The sequence below is a fragment of the Nipponia nippon genome, unplaced genomic scaffold, assembly GCF_047370975.1.
Source record: "Nipponia nippon isolate SJK-2023a ecotype South Korea unplaced genomic scaffold, ASM4737097v1 scaffold_7, whole genome shotgun sequence".
Lineage (NCBI taxonomy): Eukaryota > Metazoa > Chordata > Aves > Pelecaniformes > Threskiornithidae > Nipponia > Nipponia nippon.
The window spans coordinates 29,953,698-29,979,151 of record NW_028262391.1 but is presented as its reverse complement, the minus strand read 5'-3'; the positions used below and the strand labels follow the sequence as shown (position 1 = coordinate 29,979,151).

Below are 25,454 nucleotides of genomic sequence, written 5' to 3'. Positions count from 1 at the left end.
TATTTTTTATTCATTGCAGGCCAGCTTCTATTCTTGTTAATACTTGAAACCAGCTGCCCAAGCGATCTTTAAATCTGGCCCACGCGTCTGGAAGGCATCTCTGCCAGCATACATATTTCCACAAACAAAGCTTGCATTGCTTTAGATTTAAATTGGGGGTTGGCTTGCTTGAATAAGTTCCAAATAAAACATTAAGGCAAGAGAAAAAGTGCAAGCAACTTGAGCCAATATTAAACAGGACGACCTCTGGGAAGCATCTTGCTTTACAGAAAAGGATGAGAATGCTGATATTGCCAAGGCTTCCTAGCTCTTTTGAAAAGGGGAAAAAAGTTTCTTTTATTTAGCTATTCAAAATGTAAAATGGTTGACAATCTTCCTGTAGCATTTCTTTCCCCAGGGGTGGCTGAAAAGGGGGATACTTCACCTTGTTGATGCAGAATGAAGAAAGTGTATTTCACAGAGCTCTGGAGCCTGGTTTAATAACTTGCAGTATGTGGAAGTGTCAGTGTGTTAATGGTGTGGCAAAGTGGTGCTGCAGCAGTGGTGGCGTGGTGGCATGGTGCCACGGGTCATGGGGCTGGGAGAGTCTGCAGCGGTGGCTGATGTGGTTCTGGGCATCTCTGATGATCTCTGTTCCCTCCTCATTAGGCAGACATCACAAAATGTGTGGTGAATACTGACCCCAGCCTTCGCTCCCACTGGCTTGTGGCTGCTGTTTGCAGCTTTGGTCACTTCCTCAAGGCTGTCTTCTTCGTCCTGCTGCCTGAGAGATGAATCCAAGTCGCCAAGTGCAGCCCCCCTACCCCATCTCCTCCCGCCCCACTCCAGAAGCAGTGGTAATGGCAATCTCTGAAGAGGAGGAAGAGAAGAACCAGGACAAACAAAAAACTTGTTCTCATCTCCCTTCAGCTGGGAGCAGATGATCAACCACAGTCTCCTTTTTGCAGCCACAGGAGCTTCTCTCACCATTAATCCTTTCAACAGTCTTGTTTCCCTGGGTGACTTGTCTGTGTGGCCTGGACATCGGCAGTCCCTGGGTACGCTGATTGCAGCTGTGTGCAGCATGGACTGTCAGACATCTGTTCCTTATGGCTATGTTGCATGCTTATGCTAGTGCCACGCGGAGGGGAGGAGGAAGGGGATATTATTTGAAATGGGATAGAAAATAGGAGAGGGGGAGAGTCCCTCCTTCACTCCATGTGATGCCCCTTTCAGTCCTCAGACTCCCCTTGTGTCGATTCTTGTTACATTTGTGCTTAAACTCCCTCTCCTCCTTTATACCTAACTGACTTGCTGGGCTCTGGCCTCAGCACAGCACAGTGGAGGGGATAATGCAGCTGTGGGTTTTTAACATGATAAAAACAAACATACTGTCACCTGATGCTTCTCCCTGACTCATCTTGGAGATCAGACTGAGGGGCTGTGTCAGGGGCAGGACTAGAGGGCAGTTGCATGTGATGCAGTTTGCATGTGATGCAGTTTGCAAGTGTATTTCGTTGACCCCTCTTGCTGCACTCACACACCATTTCAAACACGAGAGTGAGGGGCAACGCCTTCAAGCAACAACTCGGGATTGAATTTCATAATGAACAAAAATGTTTTCTCCATTGAGATTTCTTCAGAGCTAAGCGTGTAAGCAGGAACGGCTGGAGGGCATGGGCAGGAATTAGGGAAACAGTAAGTAAACTGTCTGGTGTTGTGAAGGGGGAAAGCTGTGTCAAAAGTAGCTGCTCTATGTTTCTCCTTTAATATCTTCGGAAGTACAACTTGCAGTCGTCTTTATGGCAAACAATAAAAGAAAATAGGTGGTGTTTCACTGTTGCAAAGGGTATTGTATTTGTTTCCAGAGTTAAAAATTCCAAAAAAGGCCAGAACAGTGCAGAGACAAACACTCAGACCATGCTAAAAATACTTCAGCTTTTCCCCTGGTAGAACATGTTAACGTGTTAAAACTACAGCTGGCCCAATTCATGCTAGGAATTTAACCCATGTTGTTACCATGTCAGAAATGTGCTATGTTCACTGACAGAAGCGGGGCCTTGCTGCCGTCAGCAGGGGAAGGCTGTGGAGCCTCTTCTCTGCCAAAGCCTCGTGGGAGACACCCTGCTTGGTGCCTTGCTCCCAGGAGTGTGGTGTCAGAAAAACACTGTTCTGGATTAAGAACATGGGGCATTATTGAAGTTTTTGCTGGTTTTTTTTCCTGATTTCCTTCCCACACCCTGTTTTTAGAGGGGCTTTACTGTTTCTTTCCAGAAGTTACAAATGGGTTTGAGAATAAAGCAAAGCCTTTGCTTTTCGGTTATATCTGTTCGACAGGTTTCTGCTAGCAGTTAGTAGTGCTGTGCTCTGACCAACAGAACCACTGGCAGAGGATATGTGGGTGGTTATACCCTTGAACAGTCCTGCTTTTGACTGGTCCAGCCTTCTGCACTTCTGCTGATGCCTTCACATATGGGTACCAGGCCCAGCTTTACCCGTAGTACTACACCTGCAGTGAAGGGTGCTTTATCAGCTCAGTCTACTAGTATTTTTTCAGTAATAAAGTAATTGTTGTGGAGCAAAACCCTTAAAAGATAACCTCCCCCTCTCCCCAATCCCCCAACAAAAACACTCACCAAGAAGGAGACAGCATCCCGTTCCGTATCGAAGCTGATGCTGCCTTTGACAGTATCTAGGCAGACTTTGGCTACACTATTAAAAGTTGGGGGGCGTTATACTGATGAAGTTCCCAGTGTGGATGCAGCTGATGGTGCCCTGAGGTTGGTGCATTTTTTGTGTGTGTAAAGCTTGCAGCTGTTCCCCAAATAAAACCAAATTGCCAAAGGAATATTTTATTTTTTTTCTTCCTGACATAATTATGTTGGCATTACGGGTTTTTCTGGCACCGCTTCCACTTGGGATTTTCTTCCTCAGATTCCTGATAGATCTGGCTATGGAAACTTAGGCAAGTGTAGCATACGTGGTGAACTAAACTAATCACGCTTTGGGCAGCACAGAGAGGATCCCCTCTGATCTGCATTAGATGCAGTAAAAGCCATATAATTCATTGCAGGGGGATGCAGCTTCGTTGTCTTAAAGGAGCTTATGAAAAAGTAGACTTTGGATTTCTGAAAATACCCTGGTCATGTGTAGACTTTGACTTGGACAATTTCGCAGCTCATAAAGTCCAGCTTGCCTTATCATGCCTAGTGTTTTATGAAGTGTATGTGAGTTAATGGAGCTAGCACAGTCGAACGCTGGGACTGTCAAGACCTTTCTCAATTTAGATGCTGTTTTGAAATGTAATACTTAAGGCTATGACTGCTTTTTCAGTAAACAAGTGATATCAGAGAGACTATTACGGAACATAAAGAGTTAAATGCACCAATTAAGTGGGTTTAACAAAAGATAATGGTAAGCCAAATAAAGCAGCATTGCTGGAAAGGAATGTGTGTGGGTGGGAAGGGGGTTACACAGGCAGGCAGACAAAGACTCAGTCAGGAAACTGCTGATAATGAAGAGGTGGTGTAGCTCCCCACAAATAGGTTTCAGACTTCTCTGGCTTTCGCCTTTCTTGTTGCATTTGCTAGTCTGTGCAACCTATGTACTGGAGCTGAACAGTGTGCTGCTTGTCTTGCACTTAATGTTGAACCAGGACGGTACTTTTACCCTGCTCACTTCTTCTACAGTAACCACATGAGCACCAGTCTTGCTACCAAAATAAACAGCAAACAGTATTGTGCACACTGCTGTGCATTTGGCAAGGAACAGTCCCGAGCCTGATGTTGCATTCAGTTTTAGTTGTAATATTTAGGCATTTCAAAGGACTTCCGGAGGTCCTTTACAATCTCAACAGCTCTGTGGCTCTGTGATATTTCTTTTCCCTCTTCTCTTTTGGCCAGTCCTACCTGATGGGAGATATCAAGGTTGGTTCTTTATCACCCCAATAAACATTTTCCTTTTATATGATTGGTGACGGTGCTAGGAGTGTGTCTAATTTATTTAGCTGTTAAAGAAAACCAAGAATGTAGGTACCAAGGTTAGTACTACTATGCTTCTTCATATTGAAAGCCTGGCTGTTGTTCCTCTTCCAGCATCAAAAAATGAAAACTCCCAAACTAGCCACCTCACATTTTTTCCCCCAGTGGTTCCAATTACCTGCTTGAGAAAATTGCTCGTAGTGAAAGTTCCCTTCATTTTTTTTTAAGCTCACATTGCATGTTCTGAGACTTACCTATGCACAAACTGTCTTGAGGCGTTGCTCCCTGTTGCCAGTCACCTTTCAGTCCACTGCCCAATTTTGTCCCCTTTTGCTGAAGGGCAGCAGTCACCACAGGGGCAGGGGACAGACCTCCTTTTAGCACCGGGAAACGTGGCTGCTGTTCCCCCCGTTAGGCAGCAGTCACTCAGCACGCGTAAAATCCAGCCAAGCTTTTGCTGCCTCCTGCCTTGCTGTCACACCAGAACAGGCTGGGAATATAGGGGGAAGGTGAGGTTGTTGCCGTGGCAGCCAGGTGGAGGTGTGGGAGATGTCTCGGGAGTAGTGGGAGGAGGGAGAAAGGGTTGGAAATGGGGAAATGGCACTTTAAATATTTTAGTGGATATGGAGTATTTTGCAGATGAGAGTGACCTGTGCATTATTACAGCGGGGAATGTCAAGGTCAGAGAGTTGAGCTTGCAGGAACCTGAGCTTCAGCACTCCTTTATTCACAGGAGAACTTGCTCCAGTAAGGATTATCCACCCCCCCAGCGCCATCTTCATTCTCGGTTTCTTTGTAATAGACCTACATTCAATCAACGGAAATATTTGCTTTATCAAAAAGGTAGGGAGCAGAAAAGACATCTCAGCTTGGGTATTTCAGTGATGGGCATTTGAGCAGTGCTTATTGTGTCCTATACCTGACATTGCTCCAACCACAGCCTTGCTTATACTGCTCCCTTGCCAAACATTGGTAGTAGGTTCACCTTCTTCAAAGCAACTAGAGAAACTGAAGTGATCTCAGTCTCGCAGCAGATGTCACTTGTGTTCCTGCACTGCCTTTTCTCCTGTAAATGGAAAGAAAACAATCTGTGAAGCCCTTAATTTATCAGACTTGCAGCTGTATTATATACTGAAGTACAAAACAATAGCATCAGGGAGCAACATTGAGGTTTCCTGGAAAATTGCAATACCAAACTTCCTCATTTTCAAACTTGTTGTTTAGACCCTGAGAAAAAGCTCTGCCTATTCTTTTTTTTTTTTTTTTTTTTTATTCTCCTGTTAATGTGCAAAGGCTGCAAGTGTTTTTTTGTGCACGATTAAACTGAGTATGAAGCTGGTTTCAAGTCCCTTAGACTCTGAAAAGATCAGGCCCCTAAGGCATGCCGACAGCTTTGCCAAGAGCCTTCTTGATGTGGCTCTCATCAACGTGTGACTCCTTGAATTTCTTTATTGTTGTTGTTTTTTTAAATCTAGTATTTATAATTTTTATAGGCATAAATTTGCCACAGATTAATTATTCTCTCAGGGCAACATAAAATCAATGCGTGGTACTACATTAAAGACAACAAAACAGCAATTTAATGTACTGCTGGCAGAGTCTATAAATTTCTTCTATGCAAGTGGTTTGACAGATGGAGTTTAAATACTCCCGCAGAAAAGCTTGTAACCTCTTTAATCCAAACATTTTGACCCACTGGGATTACGAGCCCCTAGCATAGCTAAACAGAGTGATCCTTGGTTGAACTTTACACCGTCACCCAGGACCTGGAAGTGCATTGCACGTTCAGGCAGAGTCTGTGGGAAATAGAGTGCTTCTGGGTCAATCACACGACATGCAGTCCATGTCCAGATAAGGTCAGATGGAAAAAAAGCTTCCCCTCTCACAGGAGGGAAAAAAAAAAAAAAAAAAGTGTTGGGAAGGGAATTTCCAGCTTCCTTACAAGCATATTTCAGAGCTTTAGCTCAGAAGAAACTTCATCTCTTTTCTCTGCCCATAAACCAGCAGACAGCACTAGAGCCCGTCTTCTCTATCACTGCAGGAAGACTTGACGATACATCTCTACTTCTGTCAAATACTGAACTGTGAAGCTAAGCTCAGAAAAAAAGCACAGAAGAGGTCAATCCCCTGTTATTAAAAATTTCCACTTCTGGCCCTATCTCCTGACCTTCACTCATACTTTTGTTAAGCTCTGCATTTAAGCAAGATAAGGTGTGTTTTCTACCTCCAGAACACCCCCATCCCCTGCTGGAACATGACTCACACTGGGCTTCAGCCAGCTGAAGGGCAACTGGTTTGGACTTTGGAGGACTATGGGCAGTACCAAGTACCTTCATTGTCACTAATCTGACAGGAGCTGAAAGGACTGGCCCCTTGGCAGGATCAGGCCCTGCAATAGCTCTCTCTGTCCTGCAGCACTAGGTACTCCCTCGCAGTTATCTCGCCTGACTTCCATTAGGCAGTAGCTGGAGTTCCCGCAGCCAGACCCTGCAATGCAGATCCATTCTCCCGATGCTCTGTGACACTGTCCGGGTAATATAAATCAATCCGGAGGTTGAACTTGAAGCCCTCTCGGCATCAGAGTGTCACCTTTTTGCTCCTAATGTGGAGGCGTGAGTCAGGAGCTGCATGGTGGCTGCCACAGGGACAGTTTGTTCCTGTTTTCCACCAGAACTGAGTGTGGATTTTCTGGCAATCTAAGAAGGGGATTAAAAATACCCCAGGCTTTTATCTTGATCTCCTTGGCACTTAAAAAAAAAAAAATTAAATCACTGGTAAGCTGTTAGGACATACTTTGCTCTCAATTCCTCAGCCAGGAGATGGCCAGACTGCCCTTCTTAAACCTGGCAAGCTTCTGCTGGCAAAAATCCCTTGCCTGTGCTGTCAGGCTTTCCTTCTCAATGCTTTAAGTGTAGATTTGCTGCCAGAGCTCCTGGGGAAAGGTGTCTGACCCCCATGGCCATCTGACCCAGCAGGTTGTTTTTTCTTGCAGAGAAGGCAACACTTTCCAAAATGGCTGGTGCTATGGCAGAGTTGGGTGCTATCCTGAACAGCATCATACCTGCAGTAATGGCCTCATTGCCTGGCGTATTTTCCCTTTTATTAGGGCTGACAGCACGCATTTATACAGGGTGGAAAAAGGAGAAAGCACAATGGGCATTTAAAAGGGAGCAAAGAACCCCAAAAGCATTGTGTTGTGTTGTGTTGTGTTGTGTTGTGTTGTGTTGTGTTGTGTTGTGTTGTGTTGTGTTCAGAGCCTCTCCTGCCTGCTGAAACGGTTTGGGTACACACCCTTGTTTCCTGTTGGTACTCACCGGGCTGATGCGTGCTGCGAGCCTGTGATTTGTGGCTACCGGTAGATTACTTGAAGCTGGGAAAAGATGCTTTGAATGTCAGTGCCCTTAGTTTTTATGGCTTAACTGGAGAAGGAGAACAGCACTACTAAAAATACTTACACATTCAATCTAACCTTGCCTAATGGCTCTGAGAGAGAGCAATGGATTCACAAAGTGAAGCCAAGGCTGTTTATTATTACAAGCAATAAACCTACTGGAGTCTGTAACTAGCTAGATCTAAATTATGAGACATCCTTCCCAAACCCTGCGGCACATCAGTGGGAAGACTGGAAAAATTGCACAGCAGCTTTGCTTAAATTTAAGCAGTTTAATAATAATAATAATAATTAAAAAAAAAGTTACTAGAATGCCCTGTGTTATTTTGACATTGCATTTACAGATTTGAGTTTTTCTGTAGGGGTGATGACGGGTTGGAGTGAGGAAGCTGCATGGGGTAGCTGAGTAGGATGTCTCTGTTAAGCACACTAATTTCTGCTACAGTGAGCTGCTGTGAAATAGTTACATGTCTAGTGCTGTGAAGGCTGTGTAAGAGGAGGTAAAAATCATGGTAATATTGCTGCGGCAGTCAGCAGGCCAGCGTCTAAGCTGAACAGGACAGCCTGGTCTCCCAAGGGACCACTCAGGCCTGGCTGGAGGCTCAGGGAGATGCTTTGTACTAGGTGACATTTTCAACGCAGCCTTCAAAACCAGCCAGGCTCTCTGCAAGCTGCCAAGCTGTACCAGGGTAAGGCATTGTGGTAAGAGCATCTGGCAAGAGTGGGCTTGAGCCTGAGGTTGTGCCTGCAGCCAGGTGGGGATTCTGCCCCAAGGCAGGAGGAAAGAGCACTGCCATCCATCAAGAGGCATTAACGGGCAACATCATCCCCATCCCTCCATGTGGGCAGGCTGCGAGTCTGTCTGTGCTGCACAAGGACTCAGCGTGGTGCAAACTTGCCCTCTTAGGCTGCAAAATGTTGAACTTGTGTGAGTGAATGCTCAAGTCTAGTTTCTAACAATTTCCAAAGTGGAGGAGAGCTGGGCTGGGGTTCATAGCATTCAGTCCTGAGCTTAGCACATGTACTAAGTCTGCCCTTAGCCTGCCACCAGAGCTGGCAGAAAGGTTGCCCCATCAGTTTTAGGGTTCAGCTCTAGTTTCAGAACTGGAGCTGGAGGAGAAGGAGCATGTAACCATCGGGTGATGGGTAAGGACACAGCAGCTCCCTGAGCAGCCACTGTGGTGAGAAGGCAGCTTGGCACCCACCTCAACGCTTTGGCCCTTTGGATCATTGCTGTGTGTCATGCCAAGGGGCTGCTTATATTTGCTGCCTCCTGGGGCAAACACAGCTCCAGGGCTGAGCAGAAACAAAGTCTTGGGGACACCAGGAGCCTGAACTGACAATATGCTAAGATTAATTTGCAGTGACTTAAATCAGCCATTTAGGAGTTCATAAAATGTAAAGCACTGAAGGAAAGGAAAAGGAAAAGCTGTAAGGAGAGCAGTGTGGTCCAGGAGTGTCCCGTGGATTCACAATGTACTTTCCAAAAACCACTTATCTTGTGAAGATAGCTTCTTACTAAGAAGCATTTGTTGACTGCATATATTTATGTCTGCAGACATAAAAATTTCAATCAGCCCCTCTTTTGAAGGGAAGAAGAGCAGCTGAGAAAACATTTGCCCTTTTTCAAAGAGCTTTATTTACGTTGGGATCTGGGTGATTCAGCATAGAGGCACCAGCCAGGGCTGGAGGCAACGCTGCACTTCCCTTGAAGACGGGGTTGAGGATTATATCAAAAGTGGAATTTAATCCTGCTATCTTTCACTTAAAAGATTTAGCAAAGTGCCTCCAATTTACTTCAGCAACTTCTCCAAGGACAGTGATGTCCTCAGGCTTTGAAGGAGTGAAACACTGGGCGACTTGTCTCAAGGAGTCATTTTGAGAGCTAGCTGTGGTCAGCTGGAGAACGGGAGGAGTCTTCCCGTGCTTGCAATCTTTTCCCCAGTCTCCCCTGGCTGCGGCTGGCCTCCAGCTCATGTCTCAGCAGGGCTGCGAGGCAGTGCTGTGTGTGTTGCCGGTAGCTGTAGGACTGCCGGCGCGCCAGCCTGTGCTGGAGCAGCCGAGGCTGCGTGGGCGTGCGGAGGGCTGTGGGGGTAGCAGGAGGAGGAGCAGGACTGCATTCAAATGCTGTTTTCTGCAGCATTTCCTGGCTTTCTCAGTGACTAGTGATGAACTAGCTACGCAGGAAAAGGCACATTAAAAAGAACACAAAATGCACTTACATTAAGCTCTTGTGCTGAAATTATTTCATGGTGCCGTGGTTTCTGCATGGCCTGCCCTGACCCGTCACCACTGGTGGTGCTGAACTGCTCCCATCCCATGAACAAAAACCAAACAGTGAAGGAAGAAAGGAGTACTAAGGGAGCAAACAGGATAATCTGATGTCCTACAACTGACATTGTACAAAAGACCCGACTCCTCAAAGGGATTAAACATGAGAGCATAGTTGGCCTCTGCCTTTGCAGGGTGCATCATTCCCATGCTGCCCTGTTTGTAGAGGGAGGCTCTTCCCTGCGGGCTGAGTGCTCATGGTGCCGGCTTTGGGCCAGGTAGGGGCTCCCGGGCAGTGCTGGCACTACGGGCAGGCAGCATGCCTGAGCCGCTGCAGTGGCTGGCTGCCATGCAGATGCCAATGGGGGACAACAGCCTCTAAGCGTGAGCTGGTTGCTTTGTGTGTCCCCCACCTTATCTGACTTAAACTTTAATTTACAGAACACAACACTGGCTTTAAATTCTTGGGAAAAATTATGAATATCCATCCCAGGCTCTCAGTGCCGGGCTGCATGGGTCCATCTGGCTTTGCACATCCCTTGGGTGGCCAGGAACCCCAAACCGAGGGGTCAGACCAGGCATGTGGCAAAGCTGCTCAGAGGAGAATGAGAAGATGCTGTCACTCACTGGTGGCACTGGGAGACAACCAGAAGACAACTGGGCCAAAGCTGGCAAAAAAAAAAAAAAATCCCAGGAATTTCACAGCAACCAGGGAACAATTTCTAGCAGAGAAACTGTCCTTACCTTACAGTTACGCTGTGTGACAAAGACTAGAGGAAGCTGCAGCTGCAGTGAGTCCGTGGCAGGCACAGAGCTGCATGGAGGAGTCAAGAGTTCAGCAACACTGTGGTACACGAGCCTTAGAATGCAGGGGAGCATCACGTAAGGCACCAGTGCAGCAATCTCGTGCAACAACAATAGCACAAAACAGCCTGTCCGATTAATCCCGTGTGTAGATGTGTGTTGGCTCTCCCATGCCAATTTACCGTCCCTGCCCCCAGAGGAGGTGTGAGGCTCACGAGAAGGTGGGACATGCTGCGGGGACACAGCTGTGTTAAGCCTCTCGGTGATGCTGAAAAAACCAGCTCTTCTGTCTTCCTCCTGCACAGTGCCATGCGCTGGGTTTGCCAAGTGCCTCAAACTTGAAGGCAAGCAAAGGGCACTCTGACGAGGGGATAGTCTTTCAGTACGTGAAGGGGGATTATAAGAAAGATGGGGACAGAGTTTTTAGCAGGGCCAGCAGCGATAAGACAAGGGGTAATGGTTTTAAACTAAAAGAGGGTAGATTCAGACTGGATATAAGGAATAATTTTTTTTATGATGAGGGTGGTGAAACACTGGAACGGGATGCCCAGAGAGGTGGTAGATGCCCCATCCTTGGAAATATTCAAGGCCAGGCTGGATGGGGCTGTGAGCAACCTGATCTAGTTGTAGATGTCCCTGCCCATTGCAGGGGGGATGGATTACATGACCTTTAAAGGTCCATTCCATCCCAAAGCATTCTATAATTCCATGGTACTTTGGGTATAATCACCTGTGCTATTAAACCAACCAAATTGGTATTGGATTTTGGATGGGATGACACCAAGCAGCCTCTCCTGTGACAGGAGGGGTCGTTAATCATGTTTTACCTAGTTGACAGCTCCTGAGCATGGACTTTGCTGGAGCACGAGAGGCTGAGAGAGCAGAGCAGGGTTTAACCTGCCCCCTTAAAATGGGCAGGTTTAAGGGGGCAACACTACCTGCCTGCCCCTCCCCTAAAAGCCTGGTGTGATAAAGAGCAGCAGCCTCTCCCGGGGAGACTGTGGGCAGCCTCCAATGCTGCTTCCCATGGCCGGAGCTGGGGAAGAGCCCATTGCCGTGTCCCTGCAGACCTCTCATTCACGCTGCTGTCTTGCCACTGTTGCATGGGGGAAGGCAGCAGCATCAGTGCATGCTGGGGGACTGCTCAGTCCCCAGCGGAGGTGTATATACATGGCACAGACAAATGGGATTTACAGCCACCAGCTTCCTGGCCTTACTTTCCAGGAGCAGGAGTGTCAACAGTGCACAGAAGACAGAAAAACAGCTCGAAAGAGTAAAAACATTTGAAAACGTGCCTGTTCTCCAGGCACTCCTGGGAGACCATAAACAGAGTGTTTGGAAAAAACACCAGCACCTTCCTCTCCTCCTTTAGTAACAGTGCAACCTGCTGAAAGTATATTTGTCTTAAAAACCAGTCTGGGAACCTAAACATCGCCCTCATCCGTGCAGCTCCGGTATCTCTCAGGCAGTCCTAAAGCCCGCAGGCAGGAAGGCAGGCAGTTGTCTTACCTCGCCTCCCAGGCAGCAGCAGTGATGCTGAGTAGACCCACACACAGCGAGATGGTCCATTTTCTTTTAAAACGTTTGTAATTAAGAGCTCTGGTTCCCTGGTGATGTGTCCTATAAAGCATTAAAAATAAAGCCATTAAATAAAGGAGGCATTGTCGCTGCTCTTGAAAAAGAAAACAAACCAGCAAAAAAAATGTTCACCAGAAGGAAGCAGAGTTTGGGCTGCTTTTCCAGGCTCAGGATGCTGCTTCTGCAGATACAAACATTTATGGTCATGCATTTGTGAATGCAATTGAAGCCGCAGAGCAGAGTTACCACCCTGATGTTATCCTCACAAACTCGAACCCTCAATTAAATCTGGGGTTTGTGCCCTTCGGATGGCAGCCATCCCACTTTCCCAGCCAACGTGATGCTCAGGAAAGCAAAGCAGATGCAAGAACAGACTCATGTCTGCTTTTGATAATGCCCCTCTAGCTTTTCTTCCTGCTTTTCTCCGCCACTGCTCGGCCAGCACAACCTCATGCCTGGCTGCTGGCGCTCCAGCTGTGCCCTCCACCCGCCACATGGATGCTGGCAGTGGCATCACGGTGGCAGCTGGCTTTCCTGGCTCCAGCCCAGCAACAGACCTCTGTTTGCTCTGAGCAGCTGGGCTGTTGCAAGCCTCCATGCATAGGCACCATTATAGTTAGGAAAAGGGAATAAAAAAAATTACAGTTAGTATCCAGATATAGCTAGTATCGAGATGCCTTCAGTAGGTGTGACTCCATGCTGTCCTGAAGAAATGTGTCCAGAACTGTTTTTCTGCTTGCTGCTTACTCTGCCTTAGTCTCCCTTAAGTTTGCCTGGAAAATCCCCATGGTGGGGCAGCATGGCCAGTCTGCGGGAGAGAAGAGCAGAGCTCTTGGGACCCTCCACCCATGACCTGTGCTGTCAGACACCCAGGCAGGCTACAGGCTATGAAAACATGCAGCTCTTGCTCCAAAGCAGCTTGATATGACTCATCCCAGTGATTAGATGAGCAAGGGAGAGGAACCCTGAGGGCAGATTTGCTCCTGCTGTACGGGGGTTATGCAAGCCATAGGAGGGCTGCTCCTCCTGCCCTTCCAACAGACCCCTTGGTGGCTGTGTTTGAAGACGACAGAAGCCACCAGCGGTAAGACCTGGGGGAGCCTTCCCTGAGGAGACGGGCACCTGGCAGCACAAGCAGAGGCCAGCTGCCTTGAAGGCCCTTGGTGAAGTTCTGTAGCGCGATTCATTTAAAACCAACAGTGCAACCCCAGAGAAACCTCTGCAGCAGTTTTGTTCATAAACAAGACACACTTGGCATAGTTTTTTTAATCTGCTTCATTTGTAAAAAACCAAAACCCCATAATTAAAAGACATAACTTATTTTATTGCCTTTGGCCCTGACTGGGTTAGAACGTTTCTCAACCCAGATGATGCAAAGGGAATTTAGGACCCTCAATTCGAAGTTAGCAGAGCTTTGAGCCTCAAGATGCTGATGATCTTATCAGGCTGGCTCTGCCACCCCTTCTTCGCCAGACCTTTCTTCAGATGCACAGACAATTTGAGGCAAAGTAGTATCTGTAGTGCTTCAAAACTGGCTTTGCTGTGTCACCTGAGCTGCTATTGCATAAGAAGAAATAACAGGGACAGTCAGCATGGATCAGAGCTGGTAGCAAGATCAGAGCTGCCAGCTCGGACCAGCTGCCACCAATAGGACTAGGGCCAGGAGCAACATGTGAATGCCCTGGAAAGTCAACCAGCTGCCAAAGCGTTCAAAGGCTCAGGGACCTCTGTGTGAGGGGAGCAAGCAGGAGGAAAGCACAAGATAATGCTGCTGATCAACCATGGGAAACTGCAAGAAAAGTTTGAGAATCTTTGAAATTTGGGAATTTTTTTTAAGGTCTGCCAGAGTTTTTCAGTAACAGCTGTGAGTGCCCTTGAAGGCCAGATCCAAAGTCCAGTATAAAGCTAAATAAATTTAAAAAATCCATACCAAACAAAAAAAAAAAACCATGCCCACAAAATTGTGACTATGTTCCTATAGCTATGAGATCAGACCAGGAGTTGGAGTTTGTTCTTGGACTTGTGTGGCTCCCATATGTCCTACAGGAAAGCAAGCTGCAGGGAATTTTGCTGTTTTCATTTTTCTAGAGACACAATTTATTAAAAAAATACAACAATAACCCCAAAAAGTTGTTTATTAAGTGGAAGGACTTGTTTGCAGGGCAGAAGTGGAGGGGCCTGGAGGCAGCTGGAGCTCCAATGGAAGAGAGCTACACCCAACACAGGGAAGTCCAGGTCTCTTGCCCACAAAGCAGCTAAACCTCCTGGCACACAGACAGGCGAGCGTGAGCGTGTCCCAGGGAGAGCTGCTGCTGGACACCCTCACCATCCCTCAACTTTGAGTCCTTCCAGAAGACCAGCACTGACAAATGCACTCAGCTGCTGTACGAGGGTATTGAGGCAAGACTTTCCTATTCTCTTCCCTAAGGACCTGCCACTGACCGCTGCTGTAGATCGGTTCTGGGCTGGACAGCTCTTTGGCCTGGCTCTGCATGGCAACTCTTGTTTTAATGATCCCTCCTCATCCTGTAATCCACAAAATAGCTTCTGAAGACTGTTACGGAGAAGATAAGCAAGGACGCTATGCAATATTTCCAAGAACTCCTGAAGGCAATGTGTAATTAGATTCAAACTTGGGTGTCAGCTGGGTCCGAAAGTTCTTTCACTTGCAGTAACTCAGATGAAATCCTTACCCTCATTCAAGGCACCACTTCCAGACAGTGGGAGATTCTCCTAGTTTAGGAGACAAAAAAAGAGGACTGTGCTGAGGTTAGATTACTCTTCAATCTTGCCAAGGCTGCAGCAGAAGAAACTACCCATCACAGCAGTGTGGAAGCTCTTGGTAGCGCCTCAGCCCAGGCAGGGTCTCTAATAGGGAACCTGGTATACAGGTCACACCAAACACTCCCAGGTGGAGAGGCTGCAAGTGGGGGTTGAAATCACCACAGCCCCACCTTGCCAGGGCCACAAGCTCTACCCTGCACCGCAGAATCAAATATGGCAAGTGTTGACAACAATTTAGTGGGATGTTAAATCTGACCCTCCTTAGAAGGAGCAGCTGCCCAAACATGACCCTAGCAACAGAAGGATGCCAGACAGAGGAACTCATGATCCAAGGCATGCACCTCTGTTTCTGCCACAGCGTCAACTGTGACCAACTCATGGGAGCAGTGGGAAGACGCAGAGCTCTCTCTGTGCGTGTCCCTCCCAGGAAAGCAGATACGTGTAGCAATTGGTGCAAATGAAACATATTCGCCCCAATCACCATGCTGTTCATTATCCTGTCCACTAACAACACTTAGAAGAAAAGACATGCTCATTTGCAAGCACCTTCATTTTTTGGTATATAGGGTACAACAAAGGTGATGTGCACGTCATCAACTATCTGCCATCTTGAAGACTCCAGCCTCTATTTGATTGCAATTCCTGCTGCACACTGAGTATTTTTTTGGTTTACAAACTTTCTGGAAATACCAACCTATTATTTCAGGAGAGGAGACCCCCCCCCTGCCCCGTCCTATCTTATGCGAGTGGTATTCTCATTTATTGTGACAAGAGAGCTACTGAGCCAAATGCTCTGGGCAAAGGCATGCAGCCAGTCCTGGAAATGTGGGGCTTTGGACATGAGGTTATTAGTGCCAGAAAGGGCATGCTGAACCCACTGATGAGATATAGAGATGAACCCTTTAGAGCAGCCCAGTAATTTTCCATATCATGTTGAAAACAACACTAGAGAAGAATGATCACACTGCTCCTCCCGCAGCACTGCTTTTACTGCTGCACCAATGCGTCAGGAGGATGCTGGGCTACTCCCTGGACGCTGGGTACTGATGGTGGCCACCTTACTTGCGTCAGGTTTGATGTGGATGAATCTACACTTTTGGTGCATTGCTTTGCTAGTGTCTGGCTGGATGCATGGAATCAGGTTACAAAAAATGCTGTAGTGCTGCAAAAACCCCACAGTGCTTAACCTGGTCTTGTCTCAGAGGAAAAGTTTTTTTATTTAAATACATGATCATTCGTAGTACTTAGATAATGAATGCAGGATTAAAAGAAAAATCTCCATGTCTGGATACACCAGTGCTTTAGGCAACAGGAGAATAATATTTCAAAGTTGGAAGACATAAACGTGCAAAAAAGAAGTCCCCTTTTTTGAACAGCTAGTGCTTAGTTATTTATGTTCAGGTTTGAGATACCCCATAGCTCCTGAGTCTCTTGAGCAGCTGGCTGACGACCTCCCTTGGGCAGGCCGACCTTTTGGTGGCACTGGGGCTGCACTCTGTCCCAAATACTCCCTTTTCTCAATGCTTTATTATTTTTTTTTTTAGCGGCAAGGCTGTCTCTTGCTGGAGGGAATAGCAGAACAGATTTCTTTCTTTTCCCTCAAAAATAAAGGCTTTTGGCTCAAATACTTCGCCATACCCCACCAGCCCTTACGGCAGGGTGCTTGGTCACCCATACCACAGCTGATAAATGTTGCATATGAGTAAAAATGACATTATAGTGCTACAGCACTGCTGAGTCTGCCCAAGTCTCTGCTAATGAGGGCGAGGCTTAGGTGTACTAATGGGGGCTGGATGCCTCCATACCCTACTGGCCTGGGCTTACTCTACTACTATATCATTATTATTTGCTTATTCAAGAATATTTTCACTTTTCATCTCATTCCTCTTAGCATTTCCATCTCTGCATCCTTCTGCAGGAGACAGAGGTAACCTCGGAGCTGCTGCTGCTAAATCTGTGCCCAGGACTCCCTCATGCAACAGCAGTTTCTATATGTGCCTCTATCATGCAACTGGGACGTGCCTGCTGGAAATGGCCAACACCAGTCCCCTTGGCTATGGTGACCTGCCGCAGGACTGGGGATACACCATATCGTCAGCTGCCACCCCAAGGGTAATGGGATAAATGTGCAACAGACCCAAGAAGAGCTTGACCAAGGAGCTTGTCCAGGCACTGCCACATGGCAAGCTGAGTGAAATTACCCATTACTGAAACATTCAGAGCTGAAAAGTAGAAATATGTTTTCTGGGTGAACTAAAGTATAATAATCCTGCCAAATCAATGTCTGCTAAAGGCCGACAGCTCAGGTCTGGCACAGAGTGCCTCTGCAAGCAATTTGTGTGCTTGGGAAACTGGAAGCAAAGTGGGGGGAAGCACAGCGAAGACATGCTGTTAAGGAGGAATTTGGGTGCCCACATCTGCTGCAGGCTCCACAGGCTCCCCGGGGTCAAATACCCAAGTTACTCCTCCTGTTTGGCTTTGCCTGTACACGAAGGATGTCTCCTCCTAACCGTGGCCACCCGGTTGTACCAAGGGAGGGGAAGGAGCCGTGCCAGCGGTGCAGGACTGCAGCCGTGCTGGGGAGTATCCATCCCCACCCACGAGCTCTGCGGCTGGTGAAGCCAGGCATCCTGCGTCACGGTCCTGAGTCCAACATGGGGTGAACATCAATAAGACTTCTTCAGCGCACGGGGTATTTGAGGGTGGCAGTGCCAGGCGGTCAGGTGGCAGCATCTCCGTGACTTTGGGAGCAGAGGGGTTTCTACCTCTACCCAGTCACCTGTTTTCCTGATGCTTACGGGTGTTGGATGTTTTGAAGCTGTATCTTTCCAGCAAAAAAAAGAAAAGGTCTTTAAAAGTAGCCACTGTTCAAAAGTTGCAGGGGGGAATTGACAGGCGAAGCATGGTTGCTGGAGCTTTGTTTCCTGTGGAAACGGGGCTAAAAATATCCCATTCCTGGCTGACAGCTCTGTCACAACAAGCAGCGCGCAGTGGGAATGCAGGGCATCTCCTCCACAGCCTGTCTTTTGGCTGAGCCATGCAACAGTGCACACCAGATTTCAGCTGAAGAATCAGTGATCTTTCAGACTGTTACTGACTGTATTTGCTCAAGCAATAGCCAAGGCCATGCACTGATACTTGGCTCCTGATTTTTGCACTAAGAAAGTCCAGGTGATGCCATTCTTGGTGGCAATGCCATTCTGGCAGCTTTGGGGCTGCTGGAAGATAGGTGTGGTGCCTGCAGAGCTCCACTTCTGAGCCCCCTTCCAACACCTCTGTTGCTTGTCCCATACTGCTTTTCAACATATAACACCCCAGGCTGCTTTGCATGCTTCAAATTATGATCACCTTACTGATCCTGTCCATTTATGTCTCTTCCATGACAAAGGTATGAATTAATTTTGAAATGCTCAGGTATGTGGGCATGCTTTTAGGCTAGTGAGCCTTTGCTGCCTGCAGGCGTGCAGCCTAGGACATGTTTCAACAGTGCTGCAAACAATCAGCAGTTTTAAAGAAAAATGAAATTATCAGGCCATCCAGCCAGGTCTTGTCAAATCATCTCACCTGATGGATGAAATGTGCTTACTTTATTGCTTTAAAAAAAAAAAAAAAAAGTGAAGCTAACAAATCTTACTGGAGCCATACCTGCTCCGATCCAAAAGCTGCTGCCAACACAGCCCTGTCTGGAGAAGCTGAGCATGGGCTGCCCCACGTGAGAGATGTGCACTTCTTCCAGGTCCTGGAAGGGCTTCATCGTAGGAAAGGTCTGAGAGCCAGGTGCCCAGCATCCAGGACAGGCGCTCCATCACAGGGTTTGGCTGGGGAGTCTCTGCAAAGGAGAGAACAAAGAAAGAAAATTCAGGGCTCTGTGCTCTGCAGCTTGCTGTGAGCTGCCTACAGCTGGGTGGAGGTGAACAAGAGGCACCTAATCAATGCTTTTTTGGAGGTATGGCAGCTCCAGACTACAAAGGGAGACAGGGAACTAAAAGCAGCCATGGAGAGTAGGTCTAGCTTCACATGTGCTCTTGGTTTCAGACTAGGCACATGAGACAAGCTTCCAAAAGACCCATATCTGACTCCTGTCTCTGGTAGTGATCTGGTGCGTAAGTCTGGCTGCCCTCATAGGTTCAAAGGTTTGCCTGTGATTTTTGTAATGTTTCCCAATAGCTGGTGTGGATGCAGCGTCAGATGTGGAGATGTTATTGCTGCTCCTTCCTTCCACCATCTCTCCTCTGCCCTGGTGCCACCAGGGAGGGAGTGGTGGATGGAAGAGGTAAGACTGAGTTTATCTGAATGGTTTTCTGAATAAAAGAATAAAATATCTATTTTGCAGGATTTCTGGACACAGTGGTAGCTCCCCAAACAAGCTGCTAGCCTGGTACAAAGCATGGCATCACCAAAACCTTACCTCACATACAAGTGTTGAGGACTATTCCATTCATCAGTCCAACAGCTTCAAGTTCAGCAGCTTACAGAGGCTTTCCCAGCACACATAATGGGACATGCGGATCTCCTTAGCAGACCCCCCTGATGAACACCCTCCGTGTTCCAAGCCGTAAAGAGATGCAAGAGCTCCTGGTGCACACAAAGTTAAAGGAACAGAATCAGAGCCAGCTTACAGTCGTGTGGGGCCTTCACCCAAAAATGGGGTGAAAAGGGCTGGTTATCCGAAGAGGCATAATGCAGGAGTTACTCTGTCCAGGCTCTGGATGGAGGCTGGGTAACACCTGGGGTGCAGGCAGGTTGAAGCCCAAACGGAGCAGCAAGCTGTTTTCTCATGTCATTACACTTAGAGAAGCAACCAGGCGGTGTCTGGCAGAGTGACAAGGCTCCTTCTTTAATGACTCATTTCAGAAGAACAGCTTTGGTAAGCAACAATTTTGCACTTCGCTGTGATTTCAGAGGGTGTGAACTATAAAAAAAAAAGAAATAATCAAAGGAATCAACTGAGCCCGACTCAGAACGGAGGCCACATGGCTGCGGGCTCAGCCTTATGCTGCACGCCAGGAGAGGGGCACGCTGCTGCCCATGTGACACCAGGGAAGACCAACACATGCAGAAACGGAAGTGCCCGCAGCAACAGCCAGACTGGCTCCCTAAGATATTGCCAAAGCAGTGGTTAGGATTTCAGTGTGGCTGTAAGGATGTCCTCCTCCCACTCACCTGCTGCGTGACTCATCCTGGTGATCTCATCCAGTCAAACCAGGAGGGTGCTACCAGTCTGGCTGGGCTGAAAGGCAGGGCCACAGCTGCACAGGGAGATGCTGACCTAAAAAGGTGATGCTGTGAGTGAAAATGTGCAGTACGAGTTTCACAGCGTTCAGTTGTGAACCTCGGACTGGGCTGGGAGGGAGCCCGTGTTTGGCGTACCAAGGTGGAGAAGTAGAAACTTCTCCTGTTTCCAGCCTTCCCTTTCAGGGGCAGCCAGCTCAGTGCGGGAAAGGCAGCCGATGGGCCTGTGAGGTGCTGGTAAGCACGCTTCAGTATCCTGAAGTGCTCTGAGTGAAGCCACAAGAGCTCCAGAGCAGGCTCTCGTGGGCTTTTAGCATCTCTGCAACAGCACAAAGTGCACACACTGCATGTCAATGCCTGTGCTTACCTTCCACCTCTATTGGGAACATCCCCACCTTATTTTCTGGTGCTGTAAAAAGCATCCATACAGTGAGCACTGCTACCAAAAGAATGAAAGACTTCCATGGAAAGCCCTGGCACTCCAGTTTGTTGTCAAAAAAAGACCATTTTCTTTCCACTTCCACCTTGAAAGCAAACAATTTTGAGGCCCAAGAGAGTACTGCTAGCCTGCCCACTGGGTTTTTGCTTTTTGCTTGCTCCCTTTATGCATTGTTTTTCTTTCTCAGATTTCTCTGAGCAGCTTAGGAAATGAAGATGAGCTTCAGAAAGGGTAGCTGAGGCTGCAGCCTGGGCTGCTGCTGCCCTCTCCTGGGTCCGAGGCAGCCAAAAAGCCAAGAGCTGATTTTTTTAAAGAGATTCCTGCAAGTCTGGGTGCAGGTCACCCTTGGCACATCCTCTTGCAGCCTTGCAGGGGAAAGTGTTGGTGCAGCAGGTGGGGAATGGCACTCGGAGGATGCCAAGCCCAGGGATGCTGCCCAGGCTGGTACCAGGCTTGGCCTGGCTGCACCATCTGACAACCTTCTTTCACTGGATCCCCTTATGACTTCTAGCAAAAAGTTTGTGACAGGAAGATGGATGATCAGCTTGGCTAGCCCTTGCAAGGGTAACAGCTATGCTAGCCCAATATTGTGGGAGCTCATGGTTTCTGGTCTCAGCTGCTACCTGTTCTCTCCAGGATGATTTTATTTATATTAAACTAAAAAGCCTTCAAAATAAGATGCTACAGCTGAGTACTTGTATGCCAGAGAAGTCCCCGTCTCCCTTCTCCAGTCCCTCGCCCTGCTTTCATTGCTAGCTGAAACAAAACCTCCCACTTGTACCTTTTGCTCTGGCTTGCCCATGCTGTGGGTGTCCCTCACCCAGGACCCCATCCTGTCCAGAGGGCTGTGCACCCAGCCAGGTGAGCAAGCAGTCACCACCTGCTCCCAATGCAAGACGGACCTCACACCAGCTTGCTCCTGCTGCAACAAGGCAGGGGCAACACCACCACCCCCAACCCCCCCATCAAACTGAGCCTGAGCCTCTGGGAAGCTTCTTGTTGATGCCTCTCCGAAAAGAGGAATGACAGAGCCTCCCCTGTGGCACCGAGAGCATGTAATGCAGCAATTGGCTAATGGTTTCAAAAGCCACTTAGTGGCTTATTATGGTATTATTGCCTTGTGAGTGGCTGGAAACTCAGCACTGGAGGTCTCAGACACTCTGAGGTATTTGTGTGGCCCCTGCTTTCTTTTCAATGGGAGCACAGGAGAAGGTGGTTTCAGTGGTCTCCCTCTACCTACAGCCTGCCCAGGTGTGGGAAATGGAGTGGTTGATCTGGCCACACATCTCCCATGAAAGTCTGCCTGCCTGTAGCCTAAAGCAGAATAAAGCCCCAGGACAAAGGCTGGAGCTGAAGTCCTCCCTGACACGCGAGTGCTCCAGCCTGCAGGTATAAATGCAATCATATTTTGGATACCAAAGATCTTTCCAGCTGTGCTAACACATTGTGCTACAGGGCCACAAAACACCATGGTGGCCAGGAGCAGAAGAAGGATACCCACAAGGTGGTGCCAAACCAATGCGAAGGGAGCTGTGTGCCTTGCACACCCCTGGGTGATAACACAGCGCCTGGTGGGTGGATGGCCCTCGCCTTTTACTCATCAGCCCAAATTTTTGCTTTTGCTGGAGCTCACCCATATTGAAGTTAACTTCACACATGCAGCCACTCATGTCACTCCAGGTATTTTAAAAGCCAAATTCACCCACTTATTGAAAAAATCAAATGTTTGAAGAGCTAGGGAAGACAGGAGCTGCTGCGATGTGACCTACCTCCCTGGCCAGGGCAGCCAGCAGCCACATGCACAAGCTGCAAAGCCCAGGCGTGAGGCCACCATAAGGGGCAAAGGGAGGTTGGCCAGGTGGGAGCTGTGTCTTGCTGCCCATGCAGAGCCGCCACTGACCACGCAGCACCTCTGGTCTCGGCAGCTGCGCCAGGCTTGCTGGTCCTGCTGGCTGCCGTAAGAATGAGTTGTGTGGGCAGTAATTCTTCCCACAAATGCTCTTCCAGTCAGGGATGGAAAACTCCATCATGGGCTATTAAATATGAAGTCCTTGAGTCACAAATCCTGCCCCAAACAGAAGTGCTAGATTATTTATATACTCCCGTATAAGAGGGGCTACAGACCTTTGGTATCTCTATTGCTTTTTGAATGTTTTTCCAGTCCAGCTATATCCTGGAGAGCAGAAGTCCACTCAGTGAATTATGCGTATATAAAGAACTATAATGATGGGCTCCTTTTTATAGGCTCCTCTTTTCCAAATAATTTTTAACACGCACCTCTCATTTGAACAGCTTTTGGACTATCTGGTAAAGCTGAGCTCTTATTCCAGGGCGGGAATAGGCTTGGTGCACGTTATAAGACTGTAAAGAGAAGAAAATAGGAAAAAACCCCACATTTATTGCCATTCAATACCAGCTGCCATTTTATTATCTGCTCACACAGTACCACAAATTGTTGTTCACCCTGAATCACCGATGGCCTTGTTACCCCATGACCTGAGTGGGAGGTGGAAGCAGTGATGTGGAGGGTTGGAGAGGCTGATGCCAGCACCAGGATTTTGCCCAGCCTGAATGTCTGAATCTTCCCCAAAATGCTGCTTTGTCCTTCCCATCCTCTCTGCTCACTCCTTTTCATCCTCCCCAGCAGCCGGGGGGAGCAGGAGGAAGGCAGGAGGCAGACGGTGCTGGGGTGTGTGAGGAGGGAACCAAGGTGGCTGGTCCTGGGGATGAGGCGGTGGTGGCTCTGGCCATTCCCAGTCCTGGAGGGAAGTGGCGGTGGCCGTGGTGGTGCTCCCCGGCCTGGCTCCCCATCCCACTGCATGCCAGAGCACAGCCAAGGAGGGCTCGTCCCCGTGCCCTGGAGTGGCGGTCAATGGGACAGGAGGTGTGCAGAGAGCAGGGAAGCTTTTCCACCTGTTTCCCGTCCATCTCTCCCACTACTAGAAAATGCTAGCCCAGCCTCCAGGCTGCCTGGGAGCCCTTGTCCCCTTCCCTGGGGGCTGCAGGCAGGATGCTGAGTAGCGGTGGCTTGTCCCTTGCCCTCAGGAGGGGCAGGGGAACGAGTGCGACTGTGCACCCAAGGCAGCTCCATCCACTCTGCACGGAGCGAAAGCTGCTTGTGTGCAGCAGAGGGAGGTGTGATGCGCAGCAGGATTAAAGGAGCAAATTCTCGATACCCTGAGTACTTAAAAGCCAGTGTGGTATCAAACCCTCTGAGGTCTGAACCCTTTTGTCCCACACTGACATGCTGAAACAGAAAAACGCCTCTTTTCCTATCCTCACCTTTTGGCAAGAGCAGTGCATGGGATGCTCTTGGGGCCCCCCAGCCCTGCCCGCAGCAGGAGTTGCAGGGCTGGTTGGGTTGTGGCGTGACAAGCTGCTCGATGAAGGCTTTGAAAAGCTTTGCCTCATCTGCTCATGTGCACCATGCATAACTGGTCCCACACACTTGCCATGCTGAGATCCCGCCACCCTGGGCCATCTGCCTGCTGGCAGCACTGCCGGTGGCTCTGTTTTCCTCTTGCTCCATCCTGAGCACCAGGACTCAGTCTGCTGAAATCCCATCAAGGTGGGATTACTGGCCACTGTTGTCTGGAGTTCTAATTGGCAGCAAGGTTTTTTGCATCCCCTCTTGTTTAACTTGATTTTTGCAGTCTTAGGCAGAGGACAAAGCTTTGTAGAAAATAAAAACACAATAGGGTTGGGAGGCCGGCACGAGCTATGGGTATGTGGCTGGGATGGGGGTTTTCACTGTAGCGAGAGCCCCGTGTGGGTGCAGGGTGTGGCAGCGCTGCTGCCTGTGGGTGCCCAGAGGCCCTGCCGCAGCCCCGGCCCTGGCACAGCAAGGAGGACTCGCCCCGCAGCTTCTTCCCACCTGAACGTCTCCCTGCTGCTAGATGGCTGCGGGTTGCCCACACAGGAGAGCCTACCTAAGCATCAGTTAGAGGCTTGCTTGCCAAAACGCCAAGGCTTGGTGCCATGGAGCTAGGGAGCGTGAGGAGATGCCTTCAGGGGCTGAGCAGCTGATTTAATTCCTGGAAGGCTTCATGCCAGGTGAATTGGTTTTGCTAGGTGTTTGGTCATCCTGCCTGGGCTAGGAGACAGCCACATTTCTCTGCTCAGCCTAATACTTCAGGCACAATGGAAGAAGAAGAGCAGCTCAAGGATCTGCTAGCAGCCAGGCATGGACTGAAGTGAGGTGCAGTACATAAGAGCATTGCAGCATGTAAGGACCTTGCATCTCTCCACTACCATATCTAGGGATGGAGTTTGGCTGGGCCGTGAAAAGAGCCTGCAAGCAAAGAGCTGGTGGCTCCAGCAGCATGGCCCCAGCACCCTGCACAGGGATAGGGCTAGGGCTAGGAGCCAGTAGACACCCCAGCTCAGCCTGCTTTGACCTACTAAAATAGAGGCCAATGCAACCAAGCACTTCTAGGATGTTTGAGCTTTTCTCCAGCCCATCAGGGGAAACACAGACCCTTCAGCTGAGTCAAGTCCTCGTGGAGCAGCCCTTGCCCTCCACCCACCTCCTGCAGCCTGTTGCAGACTCTGCTGCTCCATGGGGATTTTTTCCAGCCTAGAAACAGGGCCAGTAAGTCCTGGGGGGACCACTGCCAGGAGGTCCTGGAACCGGCTCCTCACCGGCTGCCAATGCTGAGAGGTCCCCACCAGCTTTAGCCCTGCTTGATGGTGGGGGGCTTGGGTTTCCAGGGGAGAGCAAAAGGGACAGAGGCAGCTGGACCTACCAGCTGAGAAACCCTTGGGAAGAAGCAATATTAAATTGCACCTTGTTGGGGAGAAGCCACCCCTGTTTCAAATGGATCCTCTCACTGGACATGGCTTTGTGAAAGCCACAGCAGCATCCAGAACCCAGGAGCAACAGACCTAGGGCTGGGGAGAGGGCAGCCCTGTCCTGGTGACCTGGACCCCCACTTAGTCCCAGCTCCTATGAAGGACACATGGCCTTGCATGCCCTGAGTGAGAGGCTGTACCCTGG

The 25,454-nt window shown here is 48.8% G+C and overlaps 1 protein-coding gene across 6 annotated transcripts in view; it reads left to right on the top strand.

Moving 5' to 3' along the window:
• The window catches only part of BOK (BCL2 family apoptosis regulator BOK), a 58,824-nt gene extending 33,413 nt beyond the window's left edge, over positions 1-25,411 (top strand). For 2 of the 6 annotated variants that reach the window (XM_087740681.1, XM_087740683.1), the window contains exons 7-8: positions 16,706-16,899; positions 19,121-24,093. In XM_087740681.1, the coding sequence (XP_087596807.1) occupies positions 16,706-16,899; positions 19,121-19,283 (357 nt within the window). In that variant the 3' untranslated portion in view covers positions 19,284-24,093. Of the gene's footprint in view, positions 1-648; positions 1,815-16,705; positions 16,900-19,120 lie in introns of those variants that run through there. The other 4 variants (XM_087740684.1, XM_087740686.1, XM_087740687.1 and 1 more) reach the window with 4 other exon arrangements.
• Positions 25,412-25,454: the final 43 nt, after the last annotated feature.